The 19,378-nt window shown below is 40.2% G+C and overlaps 1 protein-coding gene and 1 long non-coding RNA gene across 5 annotated transcripts; one reads left to right on the forward strand and one right to left on the reverse strand.

Moving 5' to 3' along the window:
• The first annotated feature begins 561 nt into the window (after positions 1 to 561).
• On the forward strand, positions 562 to 17,950 carry LRRC38 (leucine rich repeat containing 38). 4 transcript variants are annotated; one of them, XR_014685259.1, is made up of 4 exons: positions 562 to 1,321; positions 13,551 to 13,836; positions 16,255 to 16,490; positions 17,850 to 17,950. XR_014685259.1 is itself a non-coding variant. In XM_084495236.1 (3 exons), exons 1-2 carry the CDS (start codon positions 694 to 696, stop codon positions 13,802 to 13,804), a joined length of 882 nt encoding a protein of 293 aa, XP_084351362.1. In that variant the 5' UTR covers positions 562 to 693; the 3' UTR covers positions 13,805 to 13,836; positions 16,255 to 16,808. The 4 variants fall into 4 exon arrangements, 3 of the variants coding, with proteins under 3 accessions (XP_084351362.1, XP_084351363.1, XP_084351361.1); XM_084495236.1 differs by lacking the exon at positions 17,850 to 17,950 and having other exon boundaries at positions 16,255 to 16,808; XM_084495237.1 differs by lacking the exon at positions 17,850 to 17,950 and having other exon boundaries at positions 13,551 to 13,618; positions 16,255 to 16,808.
• Positions 17,951 to 18,364: 414 nt separating this feature from the next.
• LOC311422319 lies at positions 18,365 to 18,820 on the reverse strand. The gene is made up of 2 exons (XR_014685265.1): positions 18,710 to 18,820; positions 18,365 to 18,602 (listed from the first exon to the last, which is right to left on the reverse strand). It is a non-coding gene; the product is annotated as an uncharacterized lncRNA (long non-coding RNA).
• Positions 18,821 to 19,378: the final 558 nt, after the last annotated feature.

The raw sequence follows: 19,378 nt of genomic DNA on the forward strand, positions 1-19,378 counted from the left end.
GCCACAGTAGATTATTCCCATTGATTAAAAGATAATGAGTCATTTAAATAATGTTAATGTGCTTGCCCTAAAAGCTGGCAAGGCACCCAGAAACAGCACAAGCTATTTCTCCTTGTCTTTGCTGCTCTTCTGCAACCTATTTTACAAATGAAAGAGAAAAGAGACCGTAGCAGCCAGCCGGATCCTTCTGACCCTCACCTGCTTTTCTGTCGGGTGTTGATCACTTTGATGTAGGCAGATGTGAAGAAAGAAAATCATTTTTTTCATCTGGGTGCATTACCTGCAGGGCTTTTTAAACATAAGCTCTTGCTGCCAGAGTCACAGGATTAGGTGTGATTTCCCGTTTGCTGGAATATACAGCAAATATGCTACCAGGCTCTCTGCTTTTTTTAGCTCACAAAAGCAAGGGAGTCCTTTGAAAGGTCCTCGGCTTACCCAATCATCGCTCTTTCCCTCGCATTGTACGGCATTATCATTCTCTGCCAGTGTAAATCCTCACATATGCCTGCCTCCCTCTCCCCTTCAGTCACTGTCTCCCTCCCCCTGCCGAGCCCGCTGCCATCGGATCGGGGCTGATATGTGATCTCCTGGAGACGAGCACACACACACACGAGTCCCAGGCACTGCTGCTCAGCTAGGCAAAATGTCCTTCTCTTAGGAGTGGTGCTCATCACAGCTTCCAAATCCTTGACGATGTTGCCATGCTTTCCTTTCTGCCTTCTGCCTTTTTCTGTCTTTGTCTGCCTGCTCTTTTTACCCGGGGGTCATTTTTGTCCTGCTGTCTGTAGCTGTATGGACTACCACACCATAGACTGCCGGGATCAAGGACTCCCAAGTGTTCCTAATCCATTTCCATTGGATGTACGGAAACTTCTTATAGCCGATAACAACATTCAGGCGATACCAGCTGACTTCTTTATATTTTATGGAGATCTGGTCTATTTGGACTTCAGGAATAACTCCCTCACCTCTTTAGAAGAGGGCACTTTTAGCAGCTCTACCAAACTGGTGTATTTAGACTTAAGCTACAATAATTTAACGCAGCTTGATGCTGGGATATTCAAGTCAGCAGAAAAACTGATCAAACTGAGCCTTGGAAACAATAACCTGGTGGATGTAGATGAGGCTGCTTTTGAGAACCTGGAACAGCTCCAAGTGTTAGAACTGAATGACAATAACTTACAAAGCCTCAACGTGGCAGCCCTGGAAGCGCTGCCCTCCCTGCGGACTATACGCTTGGAGGGCAACCCTTGGGTCTGTGACTGTGACTTTGCCAACCTTTTCAGCTGGATACAGGACAATGCATCCAAGCTCCAGAAAGGTAAAGCTCGGTGGCTTACAGCACAGTGTGCACGTTGCTTTGTACGTGTGTCTCGGAGGGAAGGAGGGTTGTTGGTCAAACTGTCTGTGCGTCCTGCCTGCAGTGACCTGAGCTGCCTTTTGGTCGAACTGTAATTGCATGCTTTCAGCAAAAGAGGCCATTAAAATGATGTTGGTTTCTTTTTAGCAGCAGGTCTTCCTCCCAGTTAAGAAATAAGCTTTAAAAAATAAGCCATAATAATTTCAATTTATAGACTAAACTCACCTAGGCAGTGAAGGAGCCTTTTTAAATTCATTGTGCCCAGAGCTGATTCTCTTCCAGACCTCGGTTTCTTTCTACAGTAAGCCCTTTGAACAGCTAAATATTCTGTGCCAGCTCCTTAGGAAAGCTGATTTTCCTCGCATTTTACTCGTCAGCTACAAAGCTGCTACAGAGGAGTTAAATCCACAGTTTATGCAGCTGTGGTTGTCAGCCCTTTCCCAGAACTATTTTGTTGTGATGTTCTGAAACTCTGTTCAATAGCATGATTATGGTGCTTTTACTGAAATAGCACTGCTTCCAATATTAGGAATAAATTAAAATGGCTCTGGAACACCCCAAAATACAGGATATGTAATTCTGGTATTTGGGCCAGCAATTTTCAGAGGAGCATGGGCAAGGAAGATTGCCACGTGTCCCTGGGAATCCAAGGTTTTGCTCCTCATTTCCCACCTGACCCCAAAGCCATCCTTAACCCAGCTTTAGCAGGGGATCACCTCGCAGTTCTGCCTCCCAACAAGCACTGGAGCAGAAACTCCTGCCATCGAGCTGCCCAGCTGCTAGCAGAAGGGCGACTGCTGGGAGCACAAAAGCTTGTAAGGGCTGCCAAGGATATACAGGTGTACACGAAATCACTGGGGTCTGGGCTTTGTCCAAGGGATGACGTCCCTGCAGAAGGTGGTGAGAAGTAAAAGGCTGGGGGAGAATCTCAGGAGAATGGGCTGAGATCGAGTAAATTGTTGGTTGACTTCAGATGCAAAAAGAGAAAAACACTGCCCAGGAATTTCAGAGGTCTTTTGTCTCCTCTCTTGACCATCAGTTTGCAATCACTTATTCAAGCTCTTTCTATGCTCATGACCTTGGGTGGCATTTTCATTATACTCATCTAGGTTGCCTTAAATATTCTTAGCTGTAAATAATAATAATAGTAATCATAATAATAGTAGTAGTAGTAGTAATAATAATAATAATATAATGAAGTAATTTGAGGGAAAAGTTTTTTATTTTTTTTTCCTGTCTGCCTCATTGAAATCTTTACCCTTTGTGCACCAAACCAAACCTTGGCTGTTCCCCCACCTCCCCAGTGCTCTAGTGAAAGTTCACTCTGTTTGAGCCAAGTATTTGCCCATCCCTCCTGCTGGCTCCCCATGCTTTCCATCTTTTCGTGAACTTTAAGCTCCTTCCCCTTTGTCCAGACTGAGTCTGCTCAGTTAGAGCCTGTTGCAGCCCATCTCTCTTTCTTTTCTGTCCTGTCAGTGTTTTTTAAGCTTATCTGCACTTTTTATGACTGGAAATCTCAAGAACCTAAGTTTTTCCATATCATTGTCAGTGTTCCCCAGCCTCTTGCAAGCTTACAGATTTTTTTTTTTTTAACAGTATTTTAGCTCATTTAAAGCAATGGAAACTACATTTCAGTCAAACAAGCAAAAAATAATAATTTACTAGCCTGTTTCAGTTTGGTTTAATTTGGGAAGACAAGGAGGAAAGAAGCAGGTATTTAAATGGCTGCTTTTCATAGCTGCCCTCCTGCCCATTGCCTAAGCAAATGCTCTGCTTTGCGTTTCGTCCCAGGTCCAGATCTACCGATTTCTTTGCAGCCAGTCATGTTGGTGAGGCTTCAGAAGAGCACGCAAACTCAGCATCTTGATTGCTCCTTGTGAGCTGCTGTCACAAACAATGCTGGCTGCCTCCTTTCATAGACTAGTACAACATTATTCCTGAAGGTGAGGGCAAAACTAATCCCCAAAAGAAAAGACCCTCTCGGTGCCGTTTTAAAACAGTATGGCCACAGTTGAGTGCCTTTTAAAACAACTTTCAGAAAGTCCACGTAGAACTAATTCTTAGGATTGGGATTTGATCATGTTTTATACACGGTTATCAGTTTTTAATGAAGTTGCAACATTTTACCGATTAAGAGCTAATCATGTCAGCATTATTTGTCTGCTTGTACTTGTCCAAAGCCCTGTCTGCCTGGCATTTCTGGTGGTATTACCTCTTCCTTGGGAGGAGTGGGAAGAGCAACTCAAAGACTCAGCATTCAGACTCACTGGCTTCCTCATGATACTGCTATGAGGTTGGAGGCAAGTATTCTTGCAGCAAACACATCAGGATAAGTAGGGCAGCAGGCATTGTCCGGAAACACTGCAAAAAAGACATATACATGTAAGAACACATTTTCAGGGTCCAAGAAAAGAGCTTCCTTATCTTGGCTGTATATTTGTCTCTTGTAATGCTGCAGAAGCTCGAGCATTTCCATTGCTCTATGAATTGAAGACAGAAGGATGGGAAAAAATGTTGGCTGGGATTTTTCTTTGCTTGATTTTCTTTAAGAATATGCAGTGATTTATGCTACAGAGCAGTTTAGTGACAGACTGATGTTCCCCAGCCTTTAAATGACAAATTTTGTGACCTGGATTTACTGAGAAGGGAAAGAATATGGAAAGGTGAATGACAGAAACTTGCATCAGTGATCCCCAGCGTGTTCACACAAAGTACAAAGAGCCGCAAAGAAGCTAAAGGCTCTGTACAGTGTCATGTGTGTCTTCTGCTGGTTTGGGATGCTTCAGAATGGACTAGGAAGGGAACAGGTATGCCAAAGTGGAAAAGAAACACGCTCCAACCATCCTGTGGATGAAGTAGGATCCAGGCGTGCAGTTGGAAGTGTTGCATGGCAGTCCCTGGGGAGCCAGAACCAGTAGCAAGAGAAGATAAATGGCTGGGAGAAATACACCGGCAGGTTTATGTATAGGGAGTTCATGTTGATTCTTCACTTTCAGTGACACTTAAAATAGTTTAATGTGCCCTGTCTGCATGTCTGAGAGAAATCACTCAAGCTGGAACTGTTTACGAAACCTAGCCACTGTTCCACCTTTTAATTTTAGCACTGCAGTAAAATGTCATGCTGGTCAAACCTGCCCTTGTTTTTTGCAAAAGAAACACCAGCTTGCTTTAAAAATCGGAGTTTTGTCAATCAGAACAGAAATCTTGATAACTGATCCTGAAACTCTCTACCTCTGCAATTAAGGCCTCTAGAGAACTCAGTGATCTGAACAAAAGACTTACTTTAACTCATTAGCTTTGCAAAAGCCAGGTCCGCTTTCTTTTTGGCATGCTACCAGAAAAAGCTTGTGAAGTTACAACTGCTGCTGACCTGCCTGACTGGCTGACTGGAAAGCCTCTTTCCAGCTGTGCTGCCTTTGCAAATCTAGCCTGTCGCTGCACACAAGCAGCTGGGATTTGAATCATTTTATAGATCCCAGCATTTATGCATCCAACCTAAATTTCTAACTAAAGCATTGATTGGCAATAAGGAACTACTCTCACACGCCAAATTTGCAGGCAGACTTAGTGAAGAAACTGCCCTAAAAGTTTTGCAATGAAACTTGGCGTGCTACCTGCTTTAAAAAAAATAAAAAAGCAAATATATTTTTCTGTTTGTAAGACAGACAGATATCAATAATTGAATTTTCATCATCCTTGAAAACCAAACAACATTTTTACCCTTTTGTTTGGTTAATAATGGATTAAAAAAACGAAAGAGTGTGCATAATGCAGTGCAGAGGAAGGAACTGTGAAGGTCAGTGAAATGATGCTAAGTGGAGGACACATAACAGTTGTTTTTTTCCTAGAGAAGACACAAAGTTTTCACTGTAGGTCACAATGAGACAGTTAAGTTGTAAAACTTTAAAAGATTTTCTGCGGAAGGGTGAGTTTGATTTCAGAAGCATTTGATAAGCCTGAATGGCAGCATGATGGTTGATGATGCACATTAAAAGCTTCCCAGTAGGAGGAGTATGGAGATAAAGAATACTGGATAATATTTATTTATTTATTTATTTTTAAATAGAAAAACTTCTGTAAGATCTCTGTCCCCTTAAAGACAGTTGTCTTTCATGGAAGGTTTTATTCCATGGTGGGGCAAACAAACTCTCAGAACAAAGAATATCTTGAAAAAACAGAAGTCTAACTTGGTCTTGAATGTGTTGTTCAAAGAATTCAAGGAAATTGCACATTTGAGATGTATGCTATTATCTTCTAGTTTCTACTTGCATGTATTTGTTCCACAGAATCCTTTTTACCTTCTTGAATTTTACAAAAAACATTTGATAAGCCTGAAGTTCTCTAAAATGGGAATTGAAGAAGGCAGAGGAAGAAGAAGAGGGTTTGTTAGGAATCTGACAGATGTAATTAAGAAAAATATGATAGAAAGCAAAAAAGGTACTGAATAAAGGGGAAGGATGATTATTGGTTAAATATATTTTGTGCATAACACTTCAAAGCTTTGAATTTAGTCCAAGGAAATTTGCCATTATCCTTCCTTCCTTCCTTCCTTCCTTCCTTCCTTCCTTCCTTCCTTCCTTCCTTCCTTCCTTCCTTCCTTCCTTCCTTCCGTCCATCCATCCATCCATCCATCCATCCATCAAGTCACCTTTGAGATTTGTGTTTTCTGCTGTGGTGGGAGCTGGAAATCTTACAAAAATACTCACCAATTTCTAACGTATGGAAGGGCTTTCTTCTACTTTCAAAGTTTGTGTTCTGTATCACATTCTATCTTTCCTATAAATGCAATTTTCCTTTCCTGCCTTGTCTCTTAACCTAATTTTTCCAATAATACTGCTTGAAACTCTGGGTTCATCCAGCAGAAGGTTGTGGGCGTCCATTACCTGCAGAACTGAGTTTCAGAAATGCTGCAGTTTCATCATTTAAGTACAACAAGCTTTGATGGAATAAGTTTTTGGTGAAAGGTGCTGTTTAGAGTGCGTGACACTACAAAAGAAATTTCTCGAGTCCTTCTGAGCATCTCATCTTGAAGGTAATGGATTCAGTTAAAATGCACATAGCAAAAGCAAATGCAAAAGGTCTGCAGTCGACATATTAGAGTGCTTTGTAGAAATCTGCTGCTGGTTTTTACTTTCTGTGAACATGCTTTGGGCAGCTGTGCCTCGTTTGCTAATGACTAATGCATTTTTAACATGACTTTTAATTAGTGCTTGAGTATTCCTCAGTGTGACAGAGTGTCTCCTTTCCATCATCTTACCCTCGTTTCTTTCCTTTTTTTTTTTTTTTTTGTCTTCTCGGTAGTTTCTTTGTAAAAAACATTTCAGGAAGTTGTGCAGAGTCATTCATTGCATGAATGAAAGGTTCTGCTGCCCTTTTTATTAAAACAGTATTAGATAGACCTGAAGCAATTTACTGAGAAGTTTTTGACTGATCATTCTTATTTACACACTGACATTTCCAGAGAGACTTGAAAAATTCATTCAGGATTGGCCAGAGATGGAATTCCTTGTAGGTTTTTACTCTCTTTGATAAATGAAGGCAATATATGTTTTGAGTAAGATGAGCTACAGGGGAGGACTGCAAAGCCGATGTGACAACATGAAGGCCATATCTAGGATCGTGTTTTCCTACTCATTTAATCAATTGTTGCTCCACTTTGGAAAGTTTTGTACACAAGATTACAGATCCTTAAGAGACCCAGAGCATTTTTTGAGTGCCAGTATTGGTACAGATTCTATTTAGCTACTTTTAGGACTTCTGTAGCTGGTACCTCCCCAGTACGGACAGATAGTTAAACCGTGGTAAAGTGCTGTGTTTCCATGTAAGGACTGTCCATGCAAAGAATAGGAGGGAAGGATGGTAGTGAGACAAGAGGCAGGAAAAAAGCTAAGAGCAGGGGACGATGAGACTGTAATCAGCCTTCTGGAGCTGGGTGCTTGAACTGAATTCAGTACAAAAAGCAGTAGTTATGAGATTCAGAAGTGAATCAGTGCAGTGAGAATGGAATGGTTTTTGTAAGCCTGTTTAGAAAGGCTGTGCCCGAGGTGATCATCTCTTGGTTCTCCACGTCCTTTTATAATCCCATTCCAATCCAAGATATACTACTAAATAAATTTATTCTGTAAATAAAAAAAATCACGCTTCTGTAGTCCAGGCCCTTAGAGTAGCCCTTAGGGGCTCACTGAAGATGGTAAACACTGTCTTCAAAACACAGCATCATAATTATATGTGAGTACAAGCTTCATTTCACCTTCTAACCTAACTAAAAGCTGGTAACACAACTCAGCTTTTTGTGAGTCCTCTTGACTTACCATTCTTTATCAGTACCTATGTTCATCCGCTATGTAGACAAGGCTGCCTTAATTTCATGTACTAATATAGAACCAGAGCAAGCTTCTGCTAATCAGGACAGACTGTTCTGTCCATTACAGCTCAGTTCTTCCCAGGATATCATGCACATGCTAGCACATCACTAGTACAGAACATAATATCCAGTTTTTGGAAAGGAATTAAAAGCCCTAAAAATGCCCATTCAGCAGCTTTTATTCTGTTCATGCAGAAACTCCTAAGATAAATAAGTATACCTAACAAGTGCAACAGATCTGTTTCTATATATATGTATATATATAAAAATACATAAGGTGATATCCAAGGCATTTTCAGTAAAATGATCTGGCTGCCACTGCCTTTTCGCTGTTTCTTCCATCCAAAGGTTTTTTGGAGTACTTCCATCTCTCAGGATTTCAAGATGTGAGGACAGTTTGCAGTGTGGCACCTAATGTTAAACTTGACAGTTTGCTTCAATGGCTAAATATAAAGTACCTTCTGATGTTAAACTAGGAGACTCTAGGGCATTTGGCCATTAAAAAAATTTATTTAGAGGTCTAAATATAGGCTTCAGTTTTTTTTAAGCCTTACTTTTCTGATAGCTTGAGGCTAATTTTAATGAAATTCCATATCTCTTCAGAAGCAAGGCCTCTCTCACTGCTTATTAATAGATCTAATACATTAGTGATGATGTTTAAGTCGACTAAAGAGAACTATAGCTGGAGGGAAAATACCATACAAGAAATAAAACACCACACTTAAACATTTCAAGTCCGTGTAAACTACATTCAGTGCCATGGGAGAACAGCTGAATTCCACCCAAAAAGGCAAATATCAATTTTATTTTTCCTAAAATATTTGAGTAGCATATTATAGTGCTCTTACAGTTACTGGAATGAATACATTTACATTAAACACACATTTATGGCTTGTTTCATACATTGCTCTGCATGTATTCCTACATGTATCAGTGTATGTATGAGTGGGCATTTTCATAATCTCATACTAGTGTGCATTGCTGTACATTGTTATATTAGATTATACATAATTATATATATATTTCTTTTAATAGTTGTATTATGCGAAGTCTACAAATACCCAATAGAATTGGGGCTTCCCTTTCTTTTTCTTTTTTTAAACTCAACCTCCAAAATAGAGCAAGATTTCCCAGTTACAGACGGTTAACAGGCAAAGCCCACAATATTGAAGTAATAATGAATTTCAGAAGTTGTCCAATAAAAGGTACAGTTAGCATAGGTATTAAGAAATCGTGACACAAGGAGTCCTGCAAATAGTTAGATCGACCTGTGTAAGTGATATGTGCTGCTGCTTGTCTTCAGCCAGTGGAATATAAAACAAAGGCACAACTCACAACGCAGTCAAAATATCAGCCAAACAAAAGACCAAACAAAACAAGCAAAGCAAAACAAAACAAAATCCCCTGCTTCTCCCTTTAAAAATTATGGCTCTAGAGCTCCAACAGCTTCACACTCCCCACGTAACTTAGATATCTATTCCTCTGGGAACAGACCCATATTTCAACCCATTTTTTCAGTATTTAGAGACCAGCCTATGCAGAATCTAGCACCTGGCCCTTGACTAGCATTTCAAAGCATTCCCTTTTTAAAAGCAAACAATTCATTACAGCCTGGCAGTGTAGTGCATCTGCTTCTTCAGAGGACATAGCAGAAAGTAAGAGCGCGTGACATTGTCCTTGAGACAGCTGGAGTTTTTACAGATAATGTGCTGGCCCTGACCAAAATAACAAGCTGTATATTTATAACGTGCTCACACTTGTTATTTCATTTACAGATTTGTTTGGTATGAAGAAGCAACTCTTTGAACATGTTGTGGGAGCAATGAGATATATATAACTATCATCAAAGGTTTTCTTGCTGCAATAAATATTGAACCTCCTTGTGATACCCTTTACAAGAAGCCTGACTGATTTTTTAAAAGAATAAATTAAACAGGTTGTACCGAATTAAAAGTGCATCTATATAACAGAAAATGATGTAATTCAAGCGGTCAAAATGTGTAAAAGCCGACCCCTAAGGTTAAATGGCACTGTCCTCCTCTGCAAGTCTTGTGTGGAGGGTGCTCATGTAGAGGGTGTGTGATAACCTGGGATTACTTTCAGATTACTTTCTGCCTAAGCAAAGAACAAAACTGGCCATGTTGCTAGGCACGAATGTAACAGGAGAGGTGGAGCACGTAACATCAGTGCTGCACACGCTGGATGCCCATGTCTTAAGGCCAACCTACTGTTAGTAACACAAAGAAAGTTCCATACTGCTCTGGAAGGAAGCAGCTGAAATGGCATTGTTTGTGTGTTGTGCTAGACAGACGTGCCCCGACCTTCACATTGAGGTGTTTTCAGGTAAGCAATTGGAAGCTCTGGTCTAATACTGGCTGCATTAGCGTTAGGAGGAGAAATTCCTCGTGTCACTAGAAATAAATCTGCTAAGCTTGCTACTATTAGAAATACAGGCCCTTCCAAGTACTCCAAATTCTCTTTGGGGTCAAAATAAAAGGTTCTGTTAACTGTATTGGGGTTTGCAATAGTGTCACAACACAGCTGAAATACCCCCAGAAGAAACAAAAAAACAAACCAACGTTCACTGAGCAGGATGGAATAATAAACGTTCCTCTCTCCCTCTGTCACTGCTGTGTTTCCACTGCACTCTGCAGTCCTTCTAGCTTTCCAGGATGATTTCCAGTATGATTTTAGCAGACTGCCTTGTGTGTGGATAGAAGTCAGTTCATTCATGTCTTGGGCAAATGGTGCATACGCAGGGTGGGTGAAGCATTAGCTGGGAGCTAGCAAGGCCTCTCTACCGGCCTCTGGTTTATGATGTTGTGTTTTGTCTATTGGCATCTACTGTTTTCAATGACTAAGACGTCTGAAAAACAAACAAACAAACAAACAAATCCTTGAGGCTAAGCTAGCACCTTGGAGTGTTGAAAATTAAAGCAAGTAGAAAAATTGTATCTTATCTATTTGGTTTGAGAACATGACCTAGATTTCAGTACCAATTGCTACACGGAGAGAGAAGAGCTTTTTTATCTCTCTCCATTGTATAATCAGACTCAAAATCAGTACAGTACACTGATTCTCCTAGCAAGAAATATCCTCTCAATGACTTGGTATGTTGGCAATTCTCTTCGGTTTGTATTCTGTGTGCTGTGATGTTAGGTGAAAGCATCCGGGAAGAGGAATAGAGCTCAGAGCCTACAGGTTCCATTTAGGTCTGTGGCAAAACTGCTGCTGGTAACGCTGATGAACAATTGGGCTCTTTTCCCTCAAGGATCATGAGCAGATGCTGCAGCAGCAAGTTATTTCTAGAGACAAGGGCTGCAGTAAGTAGAGCTGTTGAGAATGCTAGTTGTTTTTTTGTTTGCTTGGTTTTAGTTTTGTTTTTCCTCTCTCTCTCTCTTTATAATATATTGTTTTTCTGCCTTCCTTGTGAAAGCTTAGATTTCCTACTCCAGCTCAGCAAGGCCACTGCAGCACAGAGATAATTTTAAAAGCTGGCAGATGAGGACACCAGAGAATTTCTTTCACAAAGTAGAATTTTTTATGGTCACCTGTGCAATCTTTCTTTAGACACGCTGAGGACACAGCTCAGCTGTTATGAAAATAGCAGTGTTGATAAGAACTCAGCAGTTATTAATGGTTTGTTTTACAAAATGAAGGTTTTTTTTGTTGTTGTTGTTTTGTTTTGTTTTTATGCTTGCTACAAGTGAAATGGAATTTTAGATGGCATATTCACTTAGACCAGGCTTTTCAGCCAAAATATTGCTATGTTCTTTTCCTATTAGCAAGGAACTCCTCTTCAAACAATTTTTCAATAGGTTACACTCATTTTCTTGCTGTTTCTATGCAATAGCAGTAACTGCTTTGATTACCCACTTCAATTTATTGAAAACTGTTCCCTTTTTTAAAAGCTAACTGGAAAGACACAAATCTTGGAGTTGAAGGCTATGGCTTTTCTCTCCTTCCTTATTTCTTATGGCTTTGAATAGCAAAAGTGCCCATTTGTGTCCTCTTTTGTTTGTCACTCCGGGTCTTCCCCTGGAGTTGCTGTTCTCAAGTCTAGATGAAAAGAAAATACGAACTCGGTGCCAACAACCCTAACTTCTGGTTCGTACAAAGAGCTCTGTCACAAGCTACAGAGTGCAGGAGTGTGTACTTCCTCTCGCCATCTGTGCAGTCACAGGCACACTCCAGTGCTCCACTGTGTCAGCCTGTGCACAAGGCACGGTGTGTGTGAACACCGCAGGTTCCAGATTTCCAAAAGGCTCGGAGAGTGTTTGAAACCGGGTGGCTCCTCTCCCTTGCAGGCCAGTTCCACAGACAAGAGGTTTCAGAGGTCTGCAGAGCAAGTTGCCTCGCCATCTGCCACGCAGCAGCAGTGTGCTCCAGGCTCAGGGAAAAAATGTCGCCTGTATTCAGGTGGCAATTTGCCTAGAGGAAGCCGTTCAGCCTCGGGCATGCTGACTGTTGTCCTGTTCTGCTGGCAGCTTTCATTAGGTTGTGGGTGAGAAAAGAAGGAAAGCAACAGAACTTTAGGCAGATAAGGCAGATACACGATGTCTTTTAGAGATCAAAATTTCATACAATCAGCATTGATACCGGGTCAAATAAGTCAGGGTGATGCATCAAATGGATCCCCAGCTGACTTGGCTAAATCTTCCTCTCAAATTAACGTAACAGCTAGGCTGGATCCAGATAGCTAGTCAGATCTGTACCACGAGTGCTAAGAGCCTGGGTTTTGTAATAAAACATAATACACCACAGCAACTCAAGCACAAGAAAAAATGGAATTTGTAAAAAGCAGAGGAAACCTTATTCCACATCCTCTCTGCAAAGTGGCACAGCTGTGCAATGGAAACACCGAGTACAGTGAGTGCTCACAGCAATGCAGAGTCTGAAACCGGGATCCCATTTTGTGATCATCAGCAGACAGTAAGTGTGTGTGTCAGGGAAACCAGCAGCAGCTCTCATGTCATTAATACGCACTTCTTGTACATCCTCCTTACATTCATATACTCAATAGCAAGATAAAAGCTATCTTGCTGACTGTGATACAGACTTCATTCACTTCACTACGTGTTCCATTCCAGCCCATTAATATACTCTCCTTATTTTCCCTAGTGTGAATGAAGAGGGAATAGAAGGCCTTTACTGCCTACTACCAAATTATATTCTCAGCATTGCTTAAATTTTGATTTTTTTTTTTACTTTTACTATGAAGAACCCACCTGTAGGTATTCTTCAGTAGTGCATGAAGGAACAATATCCGTTAGTCTGTGTGTCTTATAAAAGTGTTGGAGAGAAAAGGTTGAAATCAGGTCAGAGTCAAACAAGCATCCTTTAAGCCTAAGATTTTTTTTTTTTTTTTTTTTTTTTGAGCAGAAGAAAAAGACAACTGTAGTTTTGTGCATGGAAAACAAATATTGTAGAAGGCACTTAAATGTGGAAGGAAACTCAGTGTCCCTTTTATCCTGTGTTGGAGTCTGAATTTGTGTTCAGAAATTAGTAGAGAAATACTTCTGAGTCTCCAGGCATACTGGGTTCAACATTCACACTTTTAAATCCTCAAAATCAGAGCCCCAGGTCATACCTCATGGAAGAGTAAGGGTGAAAATATTGTAATCTCTTGAGGGGGTGCTCAAGGGGGCTATGTAATGGCTTTTAGATAGTGTCAGATTTTGTTCAAATTTTTCCTGAATTTCATACAAATTCATAAACCTGGAATTAACCCTTAAAGTCTTTCTTCAGACATTCAGTATCTGTCCAGAGCAACAGAAGGATTCATCAATATTCCTCTGATTTGTTTCCCTCTCCTCTTCTTTGCAGGTCTCCATGAAATCCAGTGCTCCCTGCCTGTAGAAAATAGAAGAATCTTTCTGAATGAATTATCTGAGGTCAGCTTTAGTGAATGCAAATTTAGTTTGTCATTGACGGACCTTTTTATCATCATCTTCTCTGGAGTCGCAGTCTCCATTGCTGCAATTCTATCAAGCTTCTTCCTAGCAACTATAGTACACTGCTTCCAAAGATGTGCTCCCAGTAAAGATGACGATGATGATGAAGACGACAGTGAGGACTGAACTTAGTCTATATACTTAAATCTCCTTGGTTTGTAAGTTCATCATCAATGTCTAGGAAGAAAACTAGACTAAAAGCTTTAAGTATGAATTAGATGAAGTCAATGTTTAAGGTTGCATTCTAATTTTGCGAAGGTCAAAGGTAGGAACTGCTGTTTGCATCTGAGGCTGTTAGTTTTACTTGCAAATGTATCTTGATGCAATGAGATCAGACTAATTTCTATGAACCTTAATCAAACAGTGCATTTCAGTTTGAAGGCTGGAAGAAAAAGGAAGAAAGGGGGGAAGAAAATCTAGTGTTTTAAAAAGACTAACAGCCTCCACATTGTCCATCCGGTCAGATGCAGATTCCTGCAAGCACTTAATAGCTTGTTTCAAATGCACTTTGAAAAGAACTGACTAGATGGAGGCATTTCAGCTGGAAATATGGAAGCAAATTAAAACCTTCTTTCCTAGAAGTAAGCAGTGGGAGATTCTAATAACTCACACAGTATTTCAAGTAACAAAATGCAATTAAAACGATTCCTAGAACTGTAGAAAGCATAGGAAGGTTGGCATTTTCCCTCTATAATTGTTCAATCTAAACATTAATTCTTCTTTTAATGGCACAGTTGCAGGCATCGTTGAGCCAAAATTCCTTCTCTATAGGTGAAATATGGTTCTAGATCTGAGTCATCCAATGCAGCTGCCTGGCACCTCTTTGACTATGGCACAAATACTGACTACAAGATTCTTTTGCATTTTCAGACACATTGAAGTAAAGGAATTCCCATCCCTGTAATGCTAGGCCCAAGGAACTGTTGCAGTATTCAGTCTGTTTAGTTATTTTAAAGCACTAAGGGCTATATTCTGCTCCTGCTTATACTAGAGTAACACAACTGAAGTGAACACCGTGATCCAAACTGGCAACTGTATAAACAAGAGTGGAATCTGGCCCAAGATATTTCTGACTATTATAGATTTGTCAAAACTTGAGCTCTTCTATATAACGGTAGATATTTTTGTTAAAATGAAAAGAGACATTTATTACAAGTGATTTTTGGAATAGTGCCGGACAGCTTTTTAGGATAAGTATATTTTTAAAATATTTGTAATGGAAATATTTTTTTAAAGCTCTGTGTATTTGAAGTATTATCTAGAATAGCCATGAGGGCATACTTACACTACAAAATAACATAGTAATAGCAACCTAAGGACTGTATGCTATTATAAAAAAATAGAACTGATAAAAAGTAGCATCTATTTAACTACTGTAAATGCTATCCTTTCTTAAAATCATTCTGATTATAATATTGCCTTGCTCAGTCAACATGAATGGACTTTATGGACAGTTGGTTCCAAATCTCTTGTATCTGTCACACTGATTGTTCAGGCAGACAGGAGTGAATACACTGTGTGTGCTGAGGGGTACTGTGGTCCAGTAGATGGGGTACAAGGTCAGGACTCAGGGCACCTGGGTATTGTCCCTGTCTAACAGCGACCAGCTCGAAGACTTTCAGCAAATCACTTTTTCTGTCTGTGCCTCCGTTTTCCTACCTATGAAATGAAGATCATAAGAACTATTTATTTTTTTTTTTAAGTGCTTTGAGATATACAAGGGGGAGGGAGGCACTGTACTGGGGCTGTGTGTAAAGATTATATATGTAAGGCTGATGCAAAAGTTACATGACAGATCTAATGGGATCTCACATCAGCACGACTTAGCTGTGGAGTCGTGACATCAATGGAGTTACTCCACCGGCTAACACAACTGGAATGGAGTTTGCACCACACTGAGGTTAAAACCAGCACAAGGGTGTTTACTTCTGTTAGCTCTACAGATTATTCAATGTGACTTAATGCTACCATTGTTAAGATTATTATTTCTAAAAACACAATGGAACGGAATTAAGTGGGACAGCAAGAGGAGATTCTGTATCAATACTGTCTTATGTTATTCTTATTCTTTCAAAAGAAATGAAATGACATGACTTTCACTGTGTAGTGCCATGTTTAAAAATAACACAAATATATTTATAATTTCATCATGGGCTTTCATGTTTATTTGTATGTAAAAACAGTAAAAGAGGGGTTTTGCAGCATGGTTGGAAACATACAACTTGTTGCCTGGTGCAGTTCATGCAGTACGCTCCCTTTGCAACAAATATGGATATGTTATCATCAGTTTTATATTTAGAGCTGTGCAAATGGTTCAGTGGTGGAATAAGAAACTGGGTCACACCTTTCTGTCGGCAAGTTTTATTATGGGCTCAAAGCTTGCATCCAATTGGCAAAATGATCTGTCCTACCAAACTTTCCAGTGAGATGTCAGTGAATGTTTCAGCAAATTTCTACCCATACTTTAGACACAAGTTTATGGTGCTTTTTTTTCATTATCCTGTAAGGTTGACTACTTTTGCAGAGGTCTTATCTCAAACTCAACTATTTTGACTGGGTTCTGCTCTTACTTGCAGGTTCATCCTACCATGATGCCTCAAAATGAAGATTTATATTTGTGTAGAGTTTGTAGCATTTTGTTCAACCCAACATAAAGCCCTGAAAGCAGTGATTTTATTTGGATCTTAGCACCCCTCAGAACAGCAAGGAACAGAGCAAGCTGACACCCACATAATCCAGTGCAAACTGAAGAGCAAGGCTTAGGAAAGCTTTATTTATGAAGCTGCCTTTCTGGACGCTCCATCACATCAAAGTAATTTTGCACAGTATGTTTGTTTGTTTTTTTTTCCATATATGAAGTTTTAATGATGTCTCCCCTACTAAGTAATGTATAATTCATAAGTATTGAACTCTTCCAGTTAGCAATATTTATTTATTGTAGGCATCAGCTGTAACATACTATTAATACTGATTTTCTGTATTTCTAATTACTAGTAAATGAGTCAGAACTTGGATTTAGATCCTATTGGGATTTTTGTTATTTTATGTTATTTTATGTGATCTTCAGAGCAAAACATTCCCCAGCAAAACATTAAAAGTAAATTTCACCATGAATAGAACTCTTGAAAAAGTGGCCTGAAGGTTGCGTTATTATTGCAATCCGAGCTCCACAAAGGTGGTAGCATGGAGGTAATCCCATCTCCAGCTTTGTGGACATGAAAAGTCTTCTCATGTAGGATCCTTCTATGGATGGGATCCAGTGAGTATGTAATCTTCTCAGACTGCAGTAACTCCCATTAAGATGAGTGAAGTTGCACTTTTTAAGTGTAAAAGCTGAATTTAGCTTCCCGTGCAATGCATTGCTAGCTCAGAAAACACTGTCTATACATTGTTATAAACGTGCAGTAGCAAGTTTGTCTTCCTTGACAGTCTTCCTTCTGAAATGGTTTTTAAAATAATTTTTGTGTTGGTATCTCCCACCGTCAGAAGTGAGCAGGCATTCTACCTGCTTCAAGGAGAAGGAAAGATACTATGCATGACCCAAATAAAATGTTGCCGGCTCAGAGAGCCAGGAAGCAGCTGTCACATTGCCTGCAGATACATCTCCTTGATGAAATGCTGGATCTTGGTATGCGTGAGAATCCAAGAAATGTGCAAGAAAGCAAATCTGCATAATGTAATTGAGATACAGACTGACTTTCTAGAAGCATGCACATTGGTTTAAGAAAATGTCTAATCCACAGAATATTAAAATGAAGATCACCTGAAGCGACTGTCCAAACCTAGCATTTCATCCTCAGTCAGCCAGTATCTTTTTGAGGCAGCTTCATCCCTGCTGTGATTCTCACCCAGATGTGAATATTAATGGGTCAATTTTTGGAGCAGCATAAAAATACATAAAAAGTACCTCGAAGGGATGGTTCTGGAAGCTCGTAAAGAGGAGCATACTGCTTGTCTCCCTCAGATGCATACTGCAGGGTGAGCCACTGTACACTGACAGCTAAAATCTAGCCCAGCATACTTAGAGAAAACGGTCTTGTCTGTTGGCTGTGCAAAGCACTGTGTGTGCAATCACCTACAAATGTGGATAGGATTCAACATGCTTGTGCGGTAGGGAGAGGGTGTGTGTGTATCACAATACTAGAGCTTGCTGTAACTATCACCCCTGTAGACAGCCTCAGTGGAACAGCTGAAGCCCGATAGGGATGCTGAGCCTGAGACAGTCCTTCATCCCCAGCAGAGGCCCCTCTGTACTGGCTTTCAAACCCATGGGAGCAGCTCTGTGCAGGACCTTTTACTGATTCAGCATGTGCTGTCTGCCTACTACGTGAGTAAATGAATTTAGTTTCCAAGGGTGCTAGCTGGCACGCTCCTGACTTAAGTCCGTGTCCCCCAGAATAAAGGAGCAGGGTTTTGGGTAGTTTCTGAATCCCACCATTCTTGAATGTACGCTGACCGATGTTACTCTGTGTGGTGTAACCCGTTTTTACTGACCTCTAGTGACAACCGAGACGCTTTACTGCGGAGGTAAGTCGTGATTCGTTGTGGTTGGGGTGTCATTGAAATGCTAAATCCTCGCATACATTTTCCATAAAGAAACCAGAAATATACAGTAGGTAATCAAATTTCTTGGTGTAGAGTAGGATCTACCATAGACTCTGAGTACCAAGCAGCCTGTAACACACAAAGATCACCAGAAATTTGTTTAATGTCCCACCTGTTAATGTTGGAGCAATGCAACCATGTCATAGAATTTCAGAAAGTAACGACAGAATAACCTCAAATACATCATCTGGCATCATCCAGTGATAAGTTAAGCTTTGTAATAAAAATACTTCAGTTGCTAATAAGATTCCTACTCTCATCTTGCCACCTTCTTCTCCCATTGTGTCTTGTCTTCTGTGTCTTCATATCTTGTCTATACCTGGAACAACAGAAGCCCAGCCTGGTACTGTTGCTGCATGGTACGGCAACACAAATCACCAACAACAGCCAGCAGACTAGGAAGAACACAGTTTTATTTATACTCACCAATCATCCATGTATGACTCCAAAGAGTTAGCAGGAAAAACCTCTTGATTTTAAACTGACAGAGGGCAACAGGAGAGCTTCTGTTGCAAAGCAGAATGCCCGAATTATGATGCGTCTCTCCAGTTCCCATCAGCTCTCACACCCCACCCAGAGCTCCATGAAGCTGTGTGGAATTGTGTAACATTGGGTTAGCAGACATAATGTGCTTTTTTGCGGTTGTCAAAAAACATACAAGTAAACACTTCAGAGCAGGCTTCTACTGTTGTTTTTGTGGGAAGTGAAAAGTTTGCAGGGAGGTTAGCAGCAAATAAGGAGTGAAGAAGGTTGGGTTAGAGTTGTTCAGTAGAGTCAAGTTTGCTTCAAAACAGCATTGTTTTGATTGGAGAGCTGCTTTTTCTCCAATTTCTCCTAATAATGGTGAGTTCTAAAGGTTAGCCAGTTCATGCCCAGGTATGAAATAAGACAGCATTTTAAAGAGTATTTCACCCAGAAATGGATGCTGATAGAGTTTTTAAAGTTCACTGCTCACAAGTGAAGCACCAATTGCCTTTTTGAAGGCTTTAATTTGAAACTGCAATGTGATGTGTGTAGTAATAGGCTGTACAAAAATCAGTTGTCTGATCAACCCAGAACTGAAAGTAAGAAACACCTGTAGAGACGATGATGCTA

Source organism: Aythya ferina (genome assembly GCF_964211825.1).
Source record: "Aythya ferina genome assembly, chromosome: 21".
In the NCBI taxonomy this organism is placed as follows: domain Eukaryota; kingdom Metazoa; phylum Chordata; class Aves; order Anseriformes; family Anatidae; genus Aythya; species Aythya ferina.

Excerpts from the sequence above, each read along its gene's own strand:
- LRRC38 (XM_084495236.1), top strand. The coding sequence starts at position 694 with ATGTTGCCATGCTTTCCTTTCTGCCTTCTGCCTTTTTCTGTCTTTGTC. Across the intron at positions 1,322-13,550 it reads TGCATCCAAGCTCCAGAAAG|GTCTCCATGAAATCCAGTGC; the intron begins GTAAAGCTCGGT and ends TCTTCTTTGCAG.